Here is a 25,091-nt window from a genome sequence, read left to right on the forward strand (position 1 = left end):
AGTAATGACCATTTGTGCACAAAATTATCCACTAAGAAGGGCCCTTGACCTCAAAATGAATGAAACGTCTCCTTTTTCTCCAGTCCAACGGATGGCGCTACTGCGTCTTTTGTCACTGTGCACAAAAAAAGTGGGTGGAAGAAGAAAGACAGAAGTAGGCGACAGGCGTTAAGACTGACGTGCCTGCCAGATAACAATAGTGAAGACGTGTTCTTCACGCGTTCACGCTCACCAAAGGTTCTTTCAACATCCACCAAGATGGGAATCCGAAAGAAGAACAACAAGAACCCTCCGGTGCTCAGCCACGAGTTTGTGATCCAGAACCACGCGGATATTGTGTCCTGCGTTGCTATGGTGTTTCTGCTGGGTCTTATGTTTGAGGTAAGAATCCAATTTTAAATGAATTCATTCGCTCTTACAGATGTAAGACCAGTCTGGAGTCAAAGATGACAAAATCAGCCTGATCGGTGTTTATATTTTGGATTTTTTTTCTTCTATGAGAAATCTAACGGATCTTTCGTGTTCTGTCATGCAGTCTCGTCCCTTTCACTTCCTTTAACTGCAGATAGAACTGTTACTTTTGGTTTTACCTTTTAAAGTGCAGAATTTTTAATCCTCTTGTATATTTATGATTCATATAAATGAATCTTTTAGAGTAACGTTAGGTTTTACTCTGAGGCGTTGCATTGAAATAGCTGGGACTTTAGATTCACACAGACATGATGCGTGAGCGCGAGAGAGGAAGGAATTCCCTGTGAAGCGATTAAGGGAACTTTTTAACCCGCGAAATAAAAATAATCAAAAATCACCCGTGCTGATTTATTATATTTAAAGGAGTGTTGAACGGAAAATCAGAATTGATTTGTAAAGATGATTACGTAACATTGTAGTTGCACAGATACTTTGACGCGCAAATGAAGTGTTACGTGGCAATCGGAGAAAGACGGCGCGCTGTCACCGGTGCACAGCGACAGCACGGTCACAATTCTTGTTACTAAAATGCTTTTACTGATAGTAACCTAATGATTTTACACTTTCAGCACTCGTGAGGAATGCGAGTTTGCACTACCGTTAGATTTGAACGATAGTTTGCTAAAATCAGCCCCAGTGCTGGTGCATCATGGGAAATGACGTTTACACAACTGGAACTGATTTTTGCACTTTAAGGGGATTTCTAAAGAGATTTAAGTAAATGATTGTATGCTATAAATTAGAATATTTTAGAAAATGTGTTTGATGAGAAACTGATTGTAATTAGTATATATATATATATATATATATCATTCGCTTAGGGAAAATTGTACACAAAAATATAACATGTATTTACCCTCATGTTGCTTACAATCTGGATGACTTCTTTTTTAACACCATTCATTTGCATTGGAAACCTTATTTTACATACAATTAAAGTGAATGATGACAGTCTGGCTGCCGTTCTCTATTGACAGAGTTTTCATTTTGAGATTAACTATTACTTTATTTGTGTATTGACTGCATTTTTATATTTCTTTCCATGTAGATTACATCAAAGGTAGCGGTTTTGTTCATAACTGTGCAATACAATGTAACAATTCCAGCAAATGGTAAGTATGCTCAAGAAGTTACCATACTTAGTGTGCAATCATGCAATTTAGCATTTAATAAGACTGCATTATGATAATTTTATGCTTGCATTTTGTTTGATTGCAACACATGATTATTGCTGTTAAAAGTGTTCATCATCTGTTTTATTACATCATTAACTGAATTTTAACTTACCATATGTAACCTCAATTTGACAATCACCATTGATAAGCTACTACGTATATATATTATAGAAACTTAATTTTCTGTAAAGCTGCTTTGCAATGATTTATCGTGAATCGCGCTATAAAATAAACTTTAATTTTGTTTCATGGATTTTAGTAGGTCCAGAGGAAACGGCAGTGAATTACTTCCATTACGGTCTGAAAGATGTGGCCACTGTCTTCTTCTACATGTTAGTTGCCATAATTATGCACGCCATTATTCAGGAATATGTGCTAGATGTAAGTATCCTGTATAAACTGAATAACCTTGCAATGTTTTATCTGAAACAACTAACATTTGTCCATAAATGTTCAAGTGAATCTTAATAGCTAGTACTAATACAAGTTTTGATTTGTTTGGCCATTTATTTGAATCCACGACTCTTCAGAAAATCAACAGGAAGATGCACTTCTCCAAAACCAAGCACAGCAAGTTCAATGAGTCGGGTCAGTTGAGTGCCTTCTACCTCTTCTCCTGCCTGTGGGGAGCCAGCATTCTTGTTTCTGTAAGAGCGTCACTACTCTGCTACCTATAAATATGAGCTTGGTGTTTATAACGGTGTCTAGAAGATTGACTTAATCTGCTTCATCTGAAGGAGAACCTCCTGTCCAATCCTGTCAGCCTTTGGGACGGTTACCCACACACTCTTATGGCGTAAGTACAGCTGTCTGTGCGGCTGCGAAGTGCAGATGAATTTAAATGCATAGCATGTTGAAATTGAAAATAATGGAATATGTTGATTAACAAAAGGGTGTTTCAGTGTGGGCCATGGAATGGTGGAGGTTCATATTCCATCTCGCTTCACATCTTGCTGCATGAGCACTCATAAAATACATCTTCTGTAGTAAACTGATCTCCCAGGCTGGTTCGCATCGAGAAGACCGTTCAAAAGATTTCTCAAGACTCCTGATCAAATTACCTTGCATTAGCCTACCTCTAATTCTCTCTTCTGATTTTTGTAGACCTACTGTATGGAACACACCGCTTGCAAATGCAGTTATCATTGATGTTTGACTTCCAGGAGTCGTGGAGATGTTAAAGTTGTTGCTTGTCTTGTTTCAGGTTCCAGCTGAAGTTCTACTACATCTGTCAGCTTGGTTACTGGCTTCATGCTATCCCTGAGCTCTACTTCCAGAAGACCAAGAAAGTAAGTAAGCAAAGGGTTTGAGGATGTGCAACACGTATTGAAAACCATATCCAGGCATCCTGCTATTGTGAACGGATTGATTTCCCTTTCCAGTGCCTTTGTGTTTACCAAACATTTACTTTATGGAAATTCAGTGAAGACATGACAATAGACAAACACTGTGGAAATTTTCGGATGTGTATACAAGGGGATAATTTATTTGGATGTTTTAGTAAATGTTGCTTTGTTTTATTTTTCAGGAGGACATTACTCGTCAGCTTGTTTATATCAGCCTTTACCTGGTCCACATCACTGGGGCCTATGTTCTGAAGTAAGTAATGTTTATTAATCATCATTAACGGTTGTCGGGGCACACATTTTTTTACTACGACATAAATGACCTGTTCACATGAACATTAAATCTAATTGATTCAGAATCCTGCTCTAAATGCTCTACCTCAAAAATGTAGAGGCCAGTTTTATATTCAAAACAGTATATTACATTTTTTTTTTTTTGCAAAAATGAGATTAATTGATCAAAAGTGATGATAAAGAAATTTTTAATGATACAACGATTTCCATTTTACTTTCAAAAATCCTGAAAAAAATTAAGCAGCTCAGCTGTTTTCAACATTAATAATAACCAAATCAGAATATTAGAATGATTCTGAAGGACCATGTGACACTGAAGACTGGAGTAATGATGCTGAGAATTCACCTTTGCCATCACAGTAATAAATAGTGTTTTAAAATTACTTTAAAATCGTTTTAAATTGTAATATTTCAAAAATATTACAGTTTTTAATGTCAATGTCACCTTTATTTATATAGGTGATTTAAACAAAATACATTGCGTCAAAGCAACTGAACAACATTCATTAGGAAAACAGTGTCAATAATGCAAAAATGATAGTTAAAGGCAGTTCATCATTGGATTCAGTTATGTCATCTCTGTTCAGTTAAATAGTGTCTGTGCATTTATTTGCAATCAAGTCAACGATATCGCTGTAGATGAAGTGTCCCCAACTAAGCAAGCCAGAGGCGACAGCGGCAAGGAACCGAAACTCCATCGGTGACAGAATGGAGAAAAAAACCTTGGGAGAAACCAGGCTCAGTTGGGGGGCCAGTTCTCCTCTGACCAGACGAAACCAGTAGTTCAATTCCAGGCTGCAGCAAAGTCAGATTGTGCAGAAGAATCATCTGTTTCCTGTGGTCTTGTCCTGGTGCTCCTCTGAGACAAGGTCTTTACAGGGGATCTGTATCTGGGGCTCTAGTTGTCCTGGTCTCCGCTGTCTTTCAGGGATGTAGAGGTCCTTTCTAGGTGCTGATCCAGCATCTGGTCTGGATACGTACTGGATCCGGGTGACTGCAGTGACCCTCTGATCTGGACACAGACTGGATCTGGTGGCCACGGTGACCTCGGAACAAGAGAGAAACAGACAAATATTAGCGTAGATGCCATTCTTCTAATGATGTAGCAAGTACATAGGTTGTTATGGGAAGTGTTTCCGGTTCCGGTTTACCTAATTAATGCAGCCTAGAAATCCTTTAACGGATTTGGATAATAAAAGCATATTAGTATGTTCTGTGTATGCCAGGTTAAAGAGATGGGTCTTTAATCTAGATTTAAACTGCAAGAGTGTGTCTGCCTCCCGAGCAATGTTAGGTAGGTTATTCCAGAGTTTGGGCGCCAAATAGGAAAAGGATCTGCCGCCTGCAGTTGATTTTGATATTCTAGGTATTATCAAATTGCCTGAGTTTTGAGAACGTAGCGGATGTAGAGGATTATAATGTAAAAGGAGCTCATTCAAATACTGAGGTGCTAAACCATTCAGGGCTTTATAAGTAATAAGCAATATTTTAAAATCTATGCGATGCTTGATAGGGAGCCAGTGCAGTGTTGACAGGACCGGGCTAATATGGTCATACTTCCTGGTTCTAGTAAGAACTCTTGCTGCTGCATTTTGGACTAGCTGTAGTTTGTTTACTAAGCGTGCAGAACAACCACCCAATAAAGCATTACAATAATCTAACCTTGAGGTCATAAATGCATGGATTAACATTTCTGCATTTGACATTGAGAGCATAGGCCGTAATTTAGATATATTTTTGAGATGGAAAAATGCAGTTTTACAAATGCTAGAAACGTGGCTTTCTAAGGAAAGATTGCGATCAAGTAGCACACCTAGGTTCCTAACTGATGACGAAGAATTGACAGAGCAACCATCAAGTCTTAGACAGTGTTCTAGGTTATTACAAGCAGAGTTTTTAGGTCCTATAATTAACACCTCTGTTTTTTCAGAATTTAGCAGTAAGAAATTACTCGTCATCCAGTTTTTTATATCGACTATGCAATCCATTAGTTTTTCAAATTGGTGTGTTTCACCGGGCTGCGAAGAAATATAGAGCTGAGTATCATCAGCATAACAGTGAAAGCTAACACCATGTTTCCTGATGATATCTCCCAAGGGTAACATATAAAGCGTGAAGAGTAGCGGCCCTAGTACTGAGCCTTGAGGTACTCCATACTGCACTTGTGATCGATAGGATACATCTTCATTCACTGCTACGAACTGATGGCAGTCATATAAGTACGATTTAAACCATGCTAATGCACTTCCACTGATGCCAACAAAGTATTCAAGTCTATGCAAAAGAATGTTGTGGTCAATTGTGTCAAACGCAGCACTAAGATCCAATAAAACTAATAGAGAGATACACGCACGATCAGATGATAAGAGCAGATCATTTGTAACTCTAAGAAGAGCAGTCTCAGTACTATGATACGGTCTAAATCCTGACTGGAAATCCTCACATATACCATTTTTCTCTAAGAAGGAATATAATTGTGTGGATACCACCTTTTCTAGTATCTTGGACAGAAAAGGGAGATTCGAGATTGGTCTATAATTAAGTAGTTCTTTGGGGTCAAGTTGTGGTTTTTTGATGAGAGGCTTAATAACAGCCAGTTTGAAGGTTTTGGGGACATGTCCTAATGACAATGAGGAATTAATAATAGTCAGAAGAGGATCTATGACTTCTGGAAGCACCTCTTTCAGGAGCTTAGATGGTATAGGGTCTAACATACATGTTGTTGGTTTAGATGATTTAACAAGTTTATACAATTCTTCCTCTCCTATGGTAGAGAATGAGTGGAACTGTTCCTCAGGGGGTCTATAGTGCACTGTCTGATGTGATACTGTAGCTGACGGCTGAATGGTTGCAATTTTATCTCTAATAGTATTGATTTTAGAAGTAAAGTAGTTCATAAAGTCATTACTGCTGTGGTGTTGGGAAATGTCAACACTTGTTGAGGCTTTATTTTTCGTTAATTTAGCCACTGTATTGAATAAATACCTGGGGTTATGTTTGTTTTCTTCTAAAAGAGAAGAAAAGTAATCGGATCTAGCAGTTTTTAATGCTTTTCTGTAGGATATGTTACTTTCCCGCCAAGCAATACGAAATACCTCTAGTTTTGTTTTCCTCCAGCTGCGCTCCATTTTTCGGGCTGCTCTCTTTAGGGTGCGAGTATGCTCATTATACCATGGTGTCAAACTGTTTTCCTTAACCTTCCTTAAGCGTAAAGGAGCAACTTTATTTAAAGTGCTAGAAAAGAGAGTCCATAGTTTCTGTTACATCATCAAGTTGTTCTGAGGTTTTGGATATGCTAAGGAATTTGGATACATCAGGAAGATAACTTAAAAAGCAGTCTTTTGTGTTAGAAGTGATGGTTCTTCCATACTTGTAACAAGAAGTAGAATTTACAATTTTGGCTATATGAATTTTGCAAAGAACTAAATAATGATCTGAGATATCATCACTTGGCTGAATAATTTCAACACCATCAACATCAATTCCATTTTACCATTTTACTGAATTTCTCATCAAATAAATGCAGCCTTTTTGAGCACCCCCCCCCCCCCCCCCCAATATATATATATTAGGGATATGCTGGTACAAATTTTCCTGTTGCGGTTAATTGATAATGCTTTTATTACGGTATACGGTATTATCACGGTATTGAAATTGTTTTAAAAAGTGGTCATAATACAGTAGAACAGGTTAAATAACTTTTTTTTTCTTATAACAAAAATAACTAAACATTTAAAACAATAAAGCAATACAGAAAAATATATAAAAGTGCACAGCTAAACAATGAGCAATAGCTACATTTGATATAGATGTTATTAATCTTTGTTAAAAAATCTTAAAACTCTTAGTTCATGTTAGCTCATTAAATAACACAGTTGCAAATTTCAATTTTAACAATGTGTTATTAAATATTGTAATACCTAAGATTAATGAATGTTCAGAATAATTTTTTCATTGGTAGTTTGTTAACTAATGAAGCCATAATGTAAAGTGTGAATGAACAATAAAAGATCAAAACACTTTCAAACAATATCTAGGGCATTTGTAGTCCAGATTTAAAAAAATGTTTAAGAGAATGAATGTGCTTTCATTCAGCGCGTCTCTCACGTGTTCCTCCATGTGCTTCTCATGCGCTGCTTGTTTACATCAGAGCGCTCGCGCTCTTTCAAGCAGCATACAGCGATGTTGTGCATTTTAAGCAGCTGATGGGAATAATATTCTTAAAATGCATTCCAAATTCTGAATAATTTGTAATATTCACGGTATTTAGAAGTGCCCACGATAACAATATCGTGCATATTAATCATCGCAATATATCGCATTACCGAATACCGCACAAGTCTAATATATATATATATATATATATATATATATATATATATGACCCCAAACTTTTAGACGTCCGATATTTTTGATTGGCTGTTGTTGCACCTGGTTATGACATGGTTTAAAATGAATTCCAAGGTCACAGGAAATTACACTTTTTAAAGACGCATACAGCATTTCACTTATGTTTAAACCATTAATGATGTGTTTTCCAGTCTGAACCGGCTGGGCCTGGTTTTGCTGGTTCTGCATTACTTTGTTGAGTTCCTCTTCCATGTATCCCGACTCATTTACTTCAGCAATGAAAACAGACAGACTGGGTGAGTGCTGTTCATTACACAGACCAAGTCCAGTTAATAAACACCTCTACTGATTTTTACTGTGAACATTTCTGTGTTTGAAACTCATGAAAGGATGGCCATTATGAAGCATGTTGTGTATGTTAACAGGTTTACAGTGTGGGCTGTTCTGTTTGTGCTGGGCCGGTTGTTGACTCTTTCCCTGTCTGTTCTCACTGTGGGCTTTGGGCTGGCCGGAGCAGAGAAACAGGGTCTGAACCTCGCAGAGGGAAACTTTAATATCCTGGTTGTTCGGTGAGCTGGGTGGTATTCATCTTGATGTATTCAATCATCTTTGCAAAGGAAAGGAAGGAATACTTAAGATCAATCATGCAAATGTCTTAAGGCATTTTGGATTGCTCTTCAGAAATTTTTCAAGAAGCAATTTTTAGCATCTTATTATAAACCAAGTGCCTTGTTTGTTTTCTGTAGAGCTTTAAAGGAAGAATATCTCTGTTAAAATCAAATGGTTTGCACCATGCCGGTTTTGTGGTATGTGCAATGCTGTCCAAATCTGATTTGCACAGTTTAGTTTAAGTGTTTGGTTTTCAGTATAAAAGTGTAGAGTGAGAGTGCCAAAAAAAAAACCTCTTGGCATCAAATATAAAAATTTGCTCAAGTGGCCCAAAATTTCCAGTCTGCCATCAAAAAAGTCTCAACTCATAATATGCATAATATATAATCACATTATAAAAGCATTTCTACTTAAAGTGTGAGCCTTTTGGATGGATATGATTCATTTAAATGCCAAATGATGGAAAAGCAATGCTGACCTTTTGCTTTGTTGTTGTTTGTAATGGCACTCTGTTGCTCTCAGGTTGACTGTCCTGGCTGCAATATGCACCACTCAGGCTTTTATGATGTGGAAATTTATCAACTTCCAGCTGCGACGATGGAGAGAACACGCACCGACTCAGACTTTAAAGAAGAAATCATCCTCTTCTAAGAGCAAATCAAAGAAAGGTCAGTATTGCCAACTTAAGATCAGTTTACACGTTTATTAAAATACTACATGCTATTCTAATGTTCCAGTTAGGGGTGGGTGATATGACTGATGATATGAGTCATTTTAGAGGCTGCTGCCACTTTATTTTACCAATATACAGACATGCATCTGATTTTCTCCCAACCGTTTACATTCACTAAAAACATAAGCGTTTACATGAATACTTACCGAAATGGCACTTTGACAATTTTGTGTGTGTATCTGACCACTGACATGCAGAAAGCAAATAAAGAAAACTAAGTTTTGGGTTGTATGCTGTCTGAGAGATGTGCATGTTTTGGGTGTAAGCCAGCGCAAGTATTGTACAGAGGTATTTTTTGCCGCTTATTGCACAAAAATGAAAATTCTGTCTAGTTCATTACTCACCCTCATGGTGTTCCAAACCTTTAAGACTTTCTTTCATTTGTCACATAGAGTATTTTAGGGCTGTAGCTATCGAATATTTTAGTAATATAGTTTTCTACCAAAAATTCCATCGATTAATCGAGTAATCAGATAAAATTTGTTTTTGCTTAATTAAAGTGCAATATTAATTATGCAAGAGAAAATAAGACTCCTGGGTCTCTTAAAATGAACAACTAAGTTTCCTTTTTTAGAAAAAAAAATACCGTATTTTTCGGACTATAATTCACACCTGAGTATAAGTCACATCAGTCCAAAAATACGTCATGACGAGGAAAAAAACTTATATAAGTCGCACCGGACTATAAGTCGCATTTATTTAGAACCAAGAACCAAGAGAAAACATTACAGTCTACAGCCGCGAGATGGCGCTCGATGTCTTCAATGTAGACTACAGGAGCACTGAGCAGCATCTCTGGCAGAATAGAGCGCCCTCTGGCGGCTGTAGACGGTAATGTTTTCTCTTGGTTCATTTCTCCTGGTTCGTCAAATTAATTTTGATAAATAAGTCGCACCTGACTATAAGTCGCAGGACCAGCCAAACTATGAAAAAAAGTGCGACTTATAGTCCGGAAAATACAGTATATTTTTTAAATGCATAGAATGCAATGCAAATATCAAAAATAAACATTTAATTATTACCCACTGTGTCTCTGTCTGTACTTGTACTGTGAACAATGACAAAGTTGACAGATGAATAAAGTGCATTTAAGTGTCATTCAGTTGGGGTTTTAAAGCATTTTCTGAGATGCACATTAAACATTAAACACATAAAACATTAATTTAATTCACCTTTTAATTATTTAAAATTAACTTAACTTTTTGGTAAGCAAATGGGATTTACTATTAAAAATAAAACATGGAAGAAATGTTGTGATTTAAACCTTAAAAAAAAAAATAATAATTTTTTTTTAAAGTAGTAGGCTATGTACATTCTGCTGAACAATAGTCTTTAACCGAACTTTTATTTTGACGGGTTGACGTACCTTTACAGTTCTGTGTATGTGATGTGGCGCTAGTTTTACTCTAATCAAACGGTCAGAGCAGTTCTGGAGATGTTGTTCATGTGTTCACGTCCTTATTTAGTGAGACAGCAGACGCTGTAATCACCGCAAGCGTCACGCCCGCTTCAGTGTGTGTTAATAAAGGAAGGCGCACTTCTGCTCCATTCATTAACACAGAAACTCAGAACATGCAGGATTCATATTTAAATAGACTATTCCGGCTTAATATTTACAGATATTAGTCCATATAGTGATTTGATGTAAGTGCAATTACTACCCGAATTCCGGAAAAGTTGGGACGTTTTTTAAATTTTAATAAAATGAAAACTAAAAGACTTTCAAATCACATGAGCCAATATTTTATTCACAATAGAACAAAGATAACATAGCAAATGTTTAAACAGAGAAAGTTTACAATTTTATGCACAAAATGAGCTCATTTCAATTTTGATTTCTGCTACAGGTCTCAAAATAGTTGGGACGGGGCATGTTTTCCATGGTGTAGCATCTCCTTTTCTTTTCAAAACAGTTTGAAGACGTCTGGGCATTGAGGCTATGAGTTGCTGGAGTTTTGCTGTTGGAATTTGGTCCCATTCTTGCCTTATATAGATTTCCAGCTGCTGAAGAGTTCGTGGTCGTCTTTGACGTATTTTTCGTTTAATGATGCGCCAAATGTTCTCTATAGGTGAAAGATCTGGACTGCAGGCAGGCCAGGTTAGCACCCGGACTCTTCTACGACGAAGCCATGCTGTTGTTATAGCTGCAGTATGTGGTTTTGCATTGTCCTGCTGAAATAAACAAGGCCTTCCCTGAAATAGACGTTGTTTGGAGGGAAGCATATGTTGCTCTAAAACCTTTATATACCTTTCAGCATTCACAGAGCCTTCCAAAACATGCAAGCTGCCCATACCGTATGCACTTATGCACCCCCATACCATCAGAGATGCTGGCTTTTGAACTGAACGCTGATAACATGCTGGAAGGTCTCCCTCCTCTTTAGCCCGGAGGACACGGCGTCCGTGATTTCCAACAAGAATGTCAAATTTGGACTCGTCTGACCATAAAACACTATTCCACTTTGAAATAGTCCATTTTAAATGAGCCTTGGCCCACAGGACACGACGGCGCTTCTGGACCATGTTCACATATGGCTTCCTTTTTGCATGATAGAGCTTTAGTTGGCATCTGCTGATGGCACGGCGGATTGTGTTTACCGACAGTGGTTTCTGAAAGTATTCCTGGGCCCATTAAGTAATGTCATTGACACAATCATGCCGATGAGTGATGCAGTGTCGTCTGAGAGCCCGAAGACCACGGGCATCCAATAAAGGTCTCCGGCCTTGTCCCTTACGCACAGAGATTTCTCCAGTTTATCTGAATCTTTTGATGATGTTATGCACTGTAGATGGTGAGATTTGCAAAGCCTTTGCAATTTGACGTTGAGGAACATTGTTTAAGTTTTCCACAATTTTTTTACGCAGTCTTCCACAGATTGGAGAGCCTCTGCCCATCTTTACTTCTGAGAGACTCTGCTTCTCTAAGACAAAGCTTTTATAGCTAATCATGTTACAGACCTGATATCAATTAACTTAATTAATCACTAGATGTTCTCCCAGCTGAATCTTTTCAAAACTGCTTGCTTTTTTAGCCATTTGTTGCCCCATGCCAACTTTTTTGAGACCTGTAGCAGGCATTAAATTTTAAATGAGCTAATTAAGTGGATAAAAGTGTAAAATTTCTCAGTTTAAACATTTGCTACGTTATCTATGTTCTATTGTGAATAAAATATTGGCTCATGTGATTTGAAATTCCTTTAGTTTTCATTTTATTAAAATTTAAAAAACGTCCCAACTTTTCCGGGAATTCGGGTTGTACCTACTTTTGATTAATTCATTCAAAATTTGGCAAATTCCGTGCCATTCCGCATTAAACTGTAAATTCCATTTTTATGACTGGATTCCGCGATTCCCTCCGCGTTTTCTGCATTGCGGAAATCATAGGGCGATTTCGGATGCAGAGCTCCCCTTTGTGGGTGACGTAAACGCGTTGTCACATTAAAAAAATCATTGCGAAAGAACCTGACGTGAGATTTAAAATAAATTAAGAGGCTTCGAGGCAGAGGAATTTGCCTCGATCATTTTTTGTAATAGAGTTACTCGAGGAATCGTTACAGCCCTAGACTATTTTAACAATTTCCTTCCTACATTTTGTTACTGTTTTTGGAGGGTTAGAAAGATCTCATATTTCATCAGAAATGCCTTACAGGTTTGGAACGATATGACGGTGAGTAATCAATGACGGAATTTAAATTTTTTTTTTGTGAACTATACCTTTTAATAACACACTTTAACAAAGAACATCTAGAATCTACATTTTAAGCAATAACGTACTTCAGACTGTACTATATTGTGAATATAGAGTTGTTTAAAAGTGTATTGCTCTTATTAAAGGGATAGTTCACCCAAAAAAGAAAATTTTGTTTATCTGCTTACCCCCAGGGTGATTTTGTTTCTTCAGTAGAACACAGAGATTTTTAGCTCAAACTGTTTGTCTATCAGTCTTATAATGTAAGTGGATGGGAATCACACAAAAAAAAAAACATACACAAACAAAACCAAATTAAACTCTGTGGCTCGTGACGATACACTGATGTGTAAAGACACAAAACGATACGCCTGTGCAAGAAACTGAACAGTATTTGTCTTGTTTTATATATTTTTTTTTTTTTACCTCTGATTCACACAATATCTGAACTGTTAGAACTCTCCTAAGCGCGTTCATTATCACCACCTAGGGCTGGACGATTATGGCCTAAAGTCAAAACCTCGATTTATTGACCATTTTACCTCTTACGATTAATGAACGATTATTTTGTTTCTGTTTTGTTTTTTTGCCCTCATAGTTCACTTACAAGGTTTGTACTGTAAACAGGGCCATAGCTGGGGTTTGCGGGGCCCCGGTTCAGGTTGTACAAGTGGGCCCTGTTTGAAAGTGTTTAATTTGTATGTTCGTTCTGTTTATTTGTTCATCAACATGCCCGCAACGTCCCAGAATGCAACGTGGTGCCCAAGCCCTATTAGGCGCGATCACTTTTAGAGACAATGAATGAATCCAATATAATACACATACGATTTTTTTTCTCAACTGTTTACTTTAACTTAAGACATAACTGACAGTTTTTTTCGAACATACTATCCAAGACGGGTATTTTCACATTTTTTATGTATTTGTCGGTACAAGAGCAAAAACAGACAAATTCGATGTTCAAGTGTTTTGAGACGCCTCTCTCTGCGTGAGCCTGAACACCAGAACACTGCGGTCCTGAAGTGGGCTCTTACACATCCTTTTCTGTTTGTTTAAAATGAGATTTGTTTTTGTTCGTTGAGGTGCAGGAGGAACTTAAAGGAGAACTTTGCAAACGAAAGGTCGGTTCAGTGTTGCTGTCTGTGAGACGCGGCTCTCTCTCCGTGTGCGCACCGAGCACAGCGCGCGAGTAACCAGCTACTCAGTTCAGCTTTTCCGCGTCTTGTGTTTGAATGCTTTAAAGTCTTTTGAATGGTTACATTTGCAAGTGGCAAGACTTAACACGTGAAAATTATACGCTTTCGTGACTACACGCAGCAGCGTTCTGTCAACTGTCCTGAGCGTCTTTTTAGACTGGCCTCAGCCAGACGGTTGAGATCGACTATTAAAGGTTGGATATTTTTTTCCTATTGAAAGAGCGATCATAGCTCACTATCAGCAGTTATTTTATCTATGTTTGTAGCATTTTTTACATATTATTGTTCGGTGTAAGAGATAAATAGATTAAAGGTAAACCGTACCAATACGAGTGATTGCGTGTGTGAATTAGTCATACCGTCTCTATATTATTGTGAAGCTGGGGGTTGTAAATATCCTAGTTCCTTCAAAAGTAGAAAAATATGCTATAATAAGTTGTGAGATTCTAAGATACTTTAGTAATCACAGGACAGCGCTGACAATTGCGTTCCTCTGTGCGCGTGATCTTCACAGCTATGAGTTTTCGTGCCACAATGCAGCTAAGCGAACATGGTAGCTCGATATAATACACATCCGATCGTCTAATCGCTTGAATGTCCAAACCATAAAACAAATACAACTGACAAAGTTTAGTGAAGTCTCAAGGCTCACCGCTCGCGCACCATCACTGTGTGTTAAACCGGCGTTCACCTTCCTGTTTTGCTTCTATGCCACTGACTGGCAGAATCATGTGGCTATACACCCTTTTAAGGGGGAAGTATTCACAGGAAATAACCGAAATAACCGACATGGGAAAATTACGTCGGTTAGAGGTTCTAAATTTTGGTTTCGATTTACTTTTCGATTTAATCATCCAGCCCTACCACCACCTATCTCTAAAGTGGACCATTGAGACTATCTTCAATCTCAATTAGGAGTGTATGCACTTCAAATGCCATAAAACAAGAAGAATTTGTCCTCAACTTTGTTCGGTACACGTGCGTACTGAACCGAAAGACCCGAACCGAAAATCTTTGGTACGAATACGTGTAGTTACACCTGTAATTTAAAGATAATTTGCCTAACACTGAAAATTGTCATTTACTTATCCTCACAATTCTTCCAAGCCTGTATGATTTTAGGGATCGACCGATATGCATTTTTCAGGGCCGATACAGATTATTACAGATCAAGGAGACCGATAACCGATATTTTGAACCGATATGTGTCTAGTGTAAAAATGAAAATTAATGTCAAAATTAAGAATAAAAAGGCCTGACAAAGACTCTCTTTAAATTATTTTAACACATCTTTAATTCTGAGAACTGTTCATAATAACAACATTAATATTAATAACAACAAACATAAAAAGTGCTGGGAGCATCCATCAGCAGCATTCTGTAAACTAAGTAAAACTTGCATCCATTAGCAGCATTCTATAAACAAAGTAAAACTTAAAGCAAATTTAAACGGCAACAAATGAACAAATAATGGAAAATAAATGTAATCTCTCTGAAGTTTTATAAAGTAAATTAAAATGGGTAACAATTAGTAGTCCCAATTCCGCAGCACCAGGTTGTGGTGTAGGAAGCAGAGCTGCTCCGCATGCTCTCCAGTGAGCCTGCTTCTTCTTTTGTCATAAATTGCAGACACTTCACTGAATACACGCTCACTAGGGACTGATGAGGGTGGTGAGCAAAGAAATTTTCTTGCTTCTTTGACAAGTAGCTTGAAGCGCCCTTCATTCTGTCTCCACCACTGGAGTGGATCCCCCTTACGCCGGTCAATCTCTGGCTCTTTGAGGTACTGATGTAACTCTTCTTCAATGCTGTCCTTGTCTGACAGATCACCAGTATGGGGACCAAGAAGCGAACTGAAAATCTTGTCTATTTGGCTATGGCAAGGTGTCTCTTCTCTCCTTTGCCTTTTAGAGGCTTGGTCTTCTGCTGCGGGCTCCTCTCCATCTGCCTGCTCCTCTTGATTGGCTCTCTCTGTTTCAACCTGCTCTTGAAGAGCATCCTCTACATCTTCTTTAAGCCATTCTTTGGCCTTGTTTAGTGTAGAGGCAGAGGAGAACGCATGACTCTTGAAACGTGGATCCAAAATACATTCTAGAACCACATTTTTTGAGTCTTCAAGTTTGGCGAATCGCTTGATTAGGCTCTCCCTCATTACCTCCCTGAGCGTTCTGATGCCCTGTGTTGATGGCCCTTTATCTTCAAGTAGCATTTTGAGCACTGTCACACAGGGAATGATGCTGGATGCAGAGGAGTTATCCTTCTAGTGTCACTTCCTCAATTGGGATGAGTGTTTCAATCAAATTGGACACAATGTCCCACTGGTAGGCAGTTGGACATGTAAAACCGCCGTGTTCCCCAGAGTAGACATTAAGAGCACGCTTTTGTTCAAATGCCCTTTGCAGCATGTGGAGTGTTGAATTCCACCTTGTTGGGACTGCCTGGATTAAGTTGTGTTCTCGTAGGCCAAGGTCCCTCTGGATGTTTCTCAGATGCTGCTTGGCCAAGATGGAATGTTGGAAGTGAGTGACACATTTCTTTAGCATGGCAATCACATCTATCACAGCTCTTTGGCTAGCCAAACCATCGTTCACAAACAGCTGCAACGTATGTGCTGTGCCGCTAAGGTCCGGAATATCGGCAAGCCTCAAACCCTTCACCATGTTTGCGCCATTGTCACGCAGGACCAGAGCTACACGGTCTTTCGTAATTTCCTATTCCTCCAGCATGTGCAGGAATGTGTCTCTGATGTATTCCCCAGAATGAGATCCATACATTACTCTCGTATTTAAAACAACCTGCCTTCTGTTCCATTCATTGTCAATGAAATGACATGTGAGGCTCATCATTGACTCTGTTGATCCTGACCAGCAATCTGTTGTAAAAGAGAGTGAGAATCCAGCCTTCTCTGGCTGGATTAGGGCTTTAATCTTGCTTACAACCTTTTCATAGATTTCTGGCAGCTTCTCAGTGCGGTAATACTTGTCACTTTTTAGTGCATATCGTGGTTCTGCCACATCCATGAGTCGCTTAAAGCCAATGTCAGAGACCATTGTGAATGGTTGGTTGTCAGAAATGATCATTTCTGTGATCAGTTTGTCCATTTGTTTTGATCAGTCATCCAGATTTGTCAATTTTTTTGTTTCTGAAAAATGTCATGTATTGTAGGCTGACATGTGGATGTTGCTCCCTGCTCAGATTCAGCTTTGTTTGATTGGGCAGATTTATACAAGTCATTGTGATGAATTCTTAGATGGGACCACAGGTTTGAAGTATTGGGACTTTTTGCCACTGTACCACCCATACTGACAACATTTTTACATGTATTGCACACTGCCTGCCCTGGTGTTGGTTGAGTGTAGTACTCCCACACTGCACTTCTAAATGTTGTCTTCTGTGAATGCATCTACAATGAGGGTAAGATAAAGAGAGAGTTAAAAGTGGGACCACAGTATGTTTCATGATTAAGCCTATGGATATTTTACTACAGCTAAACAGCTTAGGGAAAGGGAAGTATTGGCATCAATAATTTACATGTTAGAAATGTGCAATAGCTTAACCTCTCATAATTATTTTCTGATGACTAAAACATAGCCTAAAATAATAGAGGTGACTACTCAATTAATAGTCTAATGCAGGGGTTTTCAAACTGTGGGTCGCGACCCACTTGTGGGTCACAGAATGGAACAAGGTGGGTCGCACAAAGTCACTTGGCTGCAGCTAAATTTGCGTTTCAATGACACACACACACACAGTTCAGTCTAGGGCTGCACGAAAGTGACGAGTGGGAACGGTGCGAGGCCGGTGGAGTGATTGGAATTGAGCGACACCTGCTCGACTCACCAGTCTCGAGAACCACGGAGGAGATCGGAAGGATACAAAAGAGGAGCGTCCGTCTCCCCGGCAACTCACTCCAGCCCACCGCCTCGAGCATCCTCCTTCGCCCTGCTCGATGGCACTGCGGATTCACCTCAGTGCCGAGGGATCTTCGGCACCGCGTCCCTCCTTCCTCCCAGGCTTCGGCACCAGTCTAACACATTAAAAACTTCTCAATCACGGGAAGGAGGAGGCGGGAACCGGGAACCCACTCGTCACAATGATATAGCCCACCAACATTAATAAGGACTGCAATATCCTTAGTGTGATTTTCGAATTGCAATTAAGTCCGCGTGCTTTGCGTGTTTTGAAGCGCGGGCGCGCACGAGTTGTAATAACAGTGAAGGTCTCAGAGCAATGTCATTAAAAGGTTCAATCGGTCCGCATTATTAAAAGAGAAAAACTTGCTCACTTCAATACACTATATTCCGCATGAGATTGCATACACCAGAAAACAAATGTTACGAAAACGGTTTCAGGTAGGCCATGTTCATTCATTTCTATCGTCCGTTTGAGCTCTGTGCACTTTTTTCGTTCGGGAAACGGTTTGTAAAAAGCATTTCACATGTACAGGGTGAGCAGTGCACAAACGCAGGGTTAATTGTAACACTACAAGATTTAAACATTTCCACATAACAAAATGCACAAAAAAATAATGCAATACTCCTTGACGTATCATCTCTTTTTAGAGAAAAATTTGCCAAAGTTCAGAAATCTTTTGAAGATATTGCTGAACATTAATTTAACCATTGCTAAAATAAATTTCTGCCTGAACTTAATGTCATCCAGTTTTTTTTTTTTTTGTTTATTTAAAACGAGACACATGTTTATTATTATTTTTTACCTATTTCACAATTATTTTAATCTCCAAACAGTTTTAGATAGTTCTGCTTTGCTTCTTATGCTTTTTCTAAAAAAAGTGTTGGATTGTGCTCCGTTCTCACCGACACACACGGAAGGATCGTGAATGCATTTTCTGCAACAAAACACAGCAGCGCAGATTACAGTTCACTGGAGTGAGCCTGTTTAACGTTTTTATGGACACTACATATTCTAAAGTCTGTAAACAAAAATTAAAACTTAAATATTAATAGTGATTTTTTTCAGGTGTAGGCCTACTCTAAAATAAAAAGTTTTTTTTTCTTAAATACTTCATTTCTGTCATCAAACTTTTAAGTAAGATTAGGCTTAAAGTAATATCAACCTTTTTTTTCCTCAAATATTGTGGTGGGTCATGAAATAGATTACACTTGTCTAGGTGGGTCGTGGAATGGAAAAGTTTGGGAACCACTGGTCTAATGCACATCAATGGATTAACTAAAAAAGCAAACACATACACACACACACACACACACACACACACGTGTGTATATAATATATATATATATATATATATATATATATATATATATGTATATATGTATATATGTATATATGTATATATGTATATATGTATATATGTATATATGTATATATGTATATATATATATATATATATATATATATATATATATATATATATATATATATATATATATATATATATGTATGTGTATATGTGTGTGTGTGTGTGTGTGTTATATTTAGCATTTTATTTGCAACCCAGAATTGCATTAAAATCACACACAACCCATATTGTAATAGTGTTTTTTTTTATTTTTGATGTGTAAAATGTTTGTTTGACTGTTTATCACGGCGATACAAACTAGGAAGTATACAGGGCAGCGTCATCCAGAAACGTGCAATGTGAGATTATTGACCATTTACGTTATTAGCATAGGGTTATTAGTCAAATGAGAGAGCGCGGTCGCGGAGATAACTAAATCAGGAATAGGGAGCTCGCGTCGCGTCAGAGCTCGCGCATGATGCCCTTTCAGCTCTTCAAAATTGCATAATGGTAATTCTGAATCAGTATGATAAATTATTTTGCAATCATGTTAGAATAAAGCAATATTTCTCCAAATATGCGCAATTTTTTTTGACTAAGAGCCCTAACGGAACGGACGCTGTTCAGTGAAGCTATGTGAACAACACAAAAAAAAACTGCAGCAGACTTGAGTGAATTCATTCGTGTTGATAATCTATTCACAATATAACGTTAAGTTGGCCGAATGGTGAGAGAAGTAGGTTTTAGTTTCACTATCTCAGCACTGATGTGATGATCCGTTAAAGCATATCACTGCAATGATGGACATTGACTGGGAATTCACAGTATAATAACTGAAAGGGGCTTGTCATAAATCGATTATATTTAGGTGTTTTGCAACTTCAGTGTAGTGATTTATTGCAACTTCAGGAACGTTTACTGCATTCTTACCTTCGAGAGATAACTTATTGATGTGTGATGATGATCACTGAAGCAGCTCCTGTGCTTTCGGTGTGAGAGCAGAACATTTTCCAGCCGCGCCAGCCGTATTGATTGGCCAGGCTCGTGACTCCCAACAAATCAGACGGACGATGGGCGGGGCTTAGTCTAGGCCACAGAGCGGTGCGCTCTGACTGAGGTGGATGGATCAGTGCCAGATCGCGCATTTCAAAATAAAATGGTTTTATCGGCAAATCGGTTTTGAAAATGACCGATGCCGATAACAATAAAAATGCTTAATATCGGCGCCGATAATCGGTTGACCCCTATATGAATTACTTTTAGCTATTGAACACAAAGGAAGATATTTTGTTAACCAAACAGTTGATAGTACCTGTTGACTTCCATGGTATGGGGAAAAGAATACTATGAAAATCAATGGCTACCTTCAACTCACCTAATAAATTGTAACCATTTATTAGGGCTGCACGATAAATCAGATGTGATATTTAATGCGCATCTTGTCAGTAAAGCCGGTTCTGTAATCAGCGGTAAATCTCTATCACCTGCGCGATTTTACATGAAGCAGCATTAACTACACATAGCCGTTGTTCACTGACAAGCTGCACAAAACATCCCCAAAATATGATCGCGGTTTTGTGCAGCTTGTCAGTGAACAACGGCTCTGTGTAGTTAATGCTGCTTCATGTAAAAGTATGTAGGTGATGGAGATTTACTGCTTAAATAGTCATTAAAAAAATATATAAAAAATGTATTTCAACCTAGTGAACCAAGTATCTGTATACCTCTTGAACTCATGAGGTGCATTGTGAAACACCCTAGTTTCCTAATTTCCCAAGTGTATGATGCAGCTTTCATTCTTCAGGTCAAAGCTACCACTTTGCCATAATATCCTTTCAAATGTTAAAGTTGCCACAGCCATTGCATGGTTTTATTTGTGCCATTTAGTTTTTTAGAATTTGAAATATAATAACAAAATAGTTTGATAAGATATCTGATTTTAGTCCATGAAAACCAAAAAAGTAGTGCTTAAAACTTCCTGTCCTGGAATTTAATTTTGCAGTTTCTGTATGAACCCTGCTGAAATATTTCCATGGCTTTCTAACATTTACAGATGGAGAATATATCTGTGAAATGTAAGTTATGCATTCAGGAACACAGCACATCTCAAACACATTAAACAGTGCGAGTAGCCTAGTGTCTCTGTCAGCAGCACAAGCTGACTTTCTGTCAGAGCATATGACGGGCCGAGTCGCTTAAACTAATATGCCAGACGAAACTATAAACTGTCTTACCGGTTTTTAAAGGCCTTAATATGAAGCTTGCCACATGTTTAGAACAAATTGGATTATGCACTTTCTCTGCAGCAGCTCCTTCGCAATATTTTCAGATGCGCTCATATCAAACTACTGTGTCTTGAACTACTACTCATAACTACTCATATTGAATCGCTTATAAAGAAAATAACGATATATCGTACAAACTTGATATACCACCCAGCCCTACGATGTGCGCATCCGCAAAGTCACATCATGGGATGTGTGTATTTAGTAGGTCTATACTGATCGTTATATTCATACTGATAGTTTTCTTTGAACACCCCGGATGTGAAAAGCAACTGTTACTAATCATTTGAACAGTTTGTCATAAATAAAACGCGGCAGCAGTTTGCTGTCGGGGATTTGATGTCACATTACATCTATTTTGTATACAGCATCACTGATTATATTGGATCGGGTTCTACTAAATTTTGTTGCATCATGTCTAGTGGTCGACCAATATTGTTTTTTTTTTTTTTTTTTGACTCCCGATATCTTGGAAAGCAGGGTGGCCGATAGCCAATATCATTTTTTATGTTGATTCATATTTAAGAAATTTGAATTCATTTGACAATGGATTTAAAAAAAATGTAATATGTAAAATAAACCTACTTTAGAAACAAAAGCAGCATAATTTGAAATCACAAGTTTATAATTTAAAGCACTCAATTCACACTGACCAACCATCACACAGAGAACACGCGATCATGCTGGATAAAAATGCACGCTTCAAAATCTCACAGCTGATTCGACTGAGTTTGCAAGGTTTGTGAAATTAAATGTCCATTAGACATTCAAAGATTTGTTTAAATGATATAAATGCGTGTTTGCTTAATGCTGACGTCAAACGAAAAAGATTATAAATCTTATAAATTATAAAGATTTTCTTTCTATTACTAACAATGTAAAAGCAATCATTATAATACTTTTTGTATATATTTGTTTAAACATTCTGTCAGATTATTAGACCGACTTCTATCCATATTAGACAGAACTGTTGAGTAAACCGTAAAGTAGAGGGAGAATCTGAGCTGTGGGGTGCTGCCTTTCTCTGGCTATAAATCGGTCGACCACTAGTCATGTCATGCCACTTGTGTCTGGTGTATACTGTGGGAGCCACGCAGATGCACGTGAACACTGAATTACGTTCACTTGCACATCTATTTGTGCCTGAAATGACACGCATACGTGAAATTCTATTAATTCTATTATTATAAAATGCATGCTTCTGCAAGGATCCTTGTAAACAGGTGCTTATGGTTTAGGCGAAGGTAAACAATTGAGAAGGAAAATGGATGTGTAACAGTATATGGGTTCACAGCAGTTTAATGCTCGTGAGGCTTTCTGTGTCACGAATGTTAATCATAAAACAAAATAAGGAGGAAAAGTCACTTTTGTAGCTTTAACACAATTTATTTAATTTATACAGTGGAGACTATGTAGTGTTATTTTACATTTGATTTATTCAGTGTCTGTACCTGAATACTATTAGATGTACCTAAAAAATATAAAGCATGATTTCATTTGTATCTTTGTTCTATTTTTGATGTATCTATGATTGCAATTTGTTTATTTTCTATGGTGATTTACTCGCCTACAAAATCAGCCTAATCATTGATTATTTTTTTCCAAGTCATCTGATGTTTTTTTTTTTCATATCTTAATATACATCGCAGAAAAACAAAATATATAGCAGAGGTTTATTTATATATATATATATATATATATATATATATATATATATATATATATATATATATATATAATATATCTTGCAGCCCTTTGTGACTTCAAGTCCAAGTAATGGTAATCCATACTTAGAAAGAATTTGTTTTCAGTATTTAACCCATCCAAGTTTGTGCACACACATTAGGAGCAGTGAGTAGTGAACACACACACACACACACACACACACAACGATAGCAGTGGTGCCCGAGGAGCAAGGTTTAAGTGCCTTCCTTAAGAACACCTCAGATGTGGGTAATGAGTGTGGCAGAGAGCGCTGTTCATTCACTTCCCCCACCAACATTTCCTGCCATTTTTGAGACCCGAACCTGCAACCTTCAGGTTACAACTCTCTATGACTCTCTAACCATCAGGCCACAACTGCCCCTATTTAAAAGAACCATTGTCAATACTAGAGTAATGACTGGTGAAAGTTCAGCTTTGCCACTACAAAAATAAATAAAAAATTTTAATGTATTAAAACAGAAAATCTTTTTAAATTGTAATTATTTCTGTATATTTTTTTGTATTGCTTTTACTGTATTTTTGATCAAATAAATGCAGCCATGGTGAGTATAAGAGACTTTTTGAAAAAAAAAAAACATTTATCTCAAACCTTTGAAAAATAGTAACCACACTTAAAGTATCCAAGTATCTACAAACTCACTTGTGTCAATCATCTTCTCATTTGTATTTTCACAGCCAATGGAGTAAACGGATCTGTTGGAGCCAGTGGAGCAGATTCCCCAAGAGCGAGGAAGGAGAAGTCATCATAAACTGCTCTTGATCCCAATTTCTATCCTGGCTGAAATCCGCCTGATAATTCCTCTCCCTTCTCTCCTCCCACAGTTTATCTGTAGCCCCTTTTCCCTTTCCCCTCTTGTTTATCTGAAAAAAAAAAAAAAAACCTTGCAATATGATGACATCCTCATCCTGCATCGTGATACTGTAGGATGCTGAATGCTGTATTTCATGAAGCCATCCAACTATTATGTCTCTTTGCAAGAAGGGCTTAAGGAAAAGTGGCTTTGGGGAATTCTGGAGGGGGTCTTTTTATTCCCCCCTCACATTTGTTTCCTTATTGTGAAGGTCCATATGCTCTTTGCTTTATTTGTTTAATGCTGCAATCCCAAATCCGAATCTATGATCCAGCCATACCTACAAAGAAAACATGAAAGCTGTGGGGAAAATGTAACTTATTTTTACAAGTGCCTAACCATACATCATTTTGACAGATCAGAGAGGAATATCTCAGTATTTTAACTTGAGTTTGAAATCAGGGTTGTATTTAAAGTTCTCTGAAGGCTCACAGTTTTTGTTGACTATCTCATGCATTTAGAACCACGTGTGATGTCTCTTCATTTCTGTTGTATAATTGCATTGTCACATTTTTCATTAGAAAAAAAGATAAGCAAAAATGTTAATTTGATGCCTTTTTAATGAATTCCATCAGTTGCACTGTACTGCATGATTGGTCAAGGTAAGCAAAAAGTGTAATGTTCCACAAACTGTTAAATTAGCAAAGGATGATGAACAAAATGAACAAAAGCTGTGTGCTTTTGATTTGTCAGTAGATTATACCTTTTATTCTTGAACTTGATAAATCTGACTTTGTGGTTCGGTGTTGATAACACGTCAAATCACAAGTGTCTTTCCAGTGAGAGTGTGAGACTGAAGTCAGCATCTAAGGAAAGGTCTCAGAAATAATTTTCATAGATCGTTTTGATTTAAAAACAACAGTACATAGAGAATGACGTTCAATAATAATAATAATAAAAGCATTGTCGTCTCACAATTATTTTACCCAAGTACAACCAATGAGAAAGACAACCAGTGAATGCATAAATAAAATGTTTGTTTTCACAGTGTGTGCCCATTGCACTGTATTGGTTATCAGTCTGTTTTACCACATTTTAGAAAACAACGGTCAAAACATTTTCAAATTTTTTTTCCTTTATGAATTCGTGAGAAGGGGTTGAATTTATT

At 37.6% G+C, this 25,091-nt stretch overlaps 1 protein-coding gene across 1 annotated transcript; it reads left to right on the forward strand.

Annotated features, from left to right (window-relative positions):
- The first annotated feature begins 164 nt into the window (after positions 1 to 164).
- LOC132116001 (translocating chain-associated membrane protein 1-like 1) lies at positions 165 to 24,980 on the forward strand. Its single transcript, XM_059524499.1, has 11 exons — positions 165 to 381; positions 1,520 to 1,583; positions 1,906 to 2,027; positions 2,177 to 2,293; positions 2,384 to 2,442; positions 2,851 to 2,935; positions 3,175 to 3,245; positions 7,828 to 7,932; positions 8,062 to 8,205; positions 8,768 to 8,913; positions 23,808 to 24,980. Exons 1-11 carry the CDS (start codon positions 259 to 261, stop codon positions 23,879 to 23,881), a joined length of 1,110 nt encoding a protein of 369 aa, XP_059380482.1. The 5' UTR covers positions 165 to 258; the 3' UTR covers positions 23,882 to 24,980.
- Positions 24,981 to 25,091: the final 111 nt, after the last annotated feature.

The sequence above is a fragment of the Carassius carassius genome, chromosome 35, assembly GCF_963082965.1.
Source record: "Carassius carassius chromosome 35, fCarCar2.1, whole genome shotgun sequence".
NCBI lineage: Eukaryota > Metazoa > Chordata > Actinopteri > Cypriniformes > Cyprinidae > Carassius > Carassius carassius.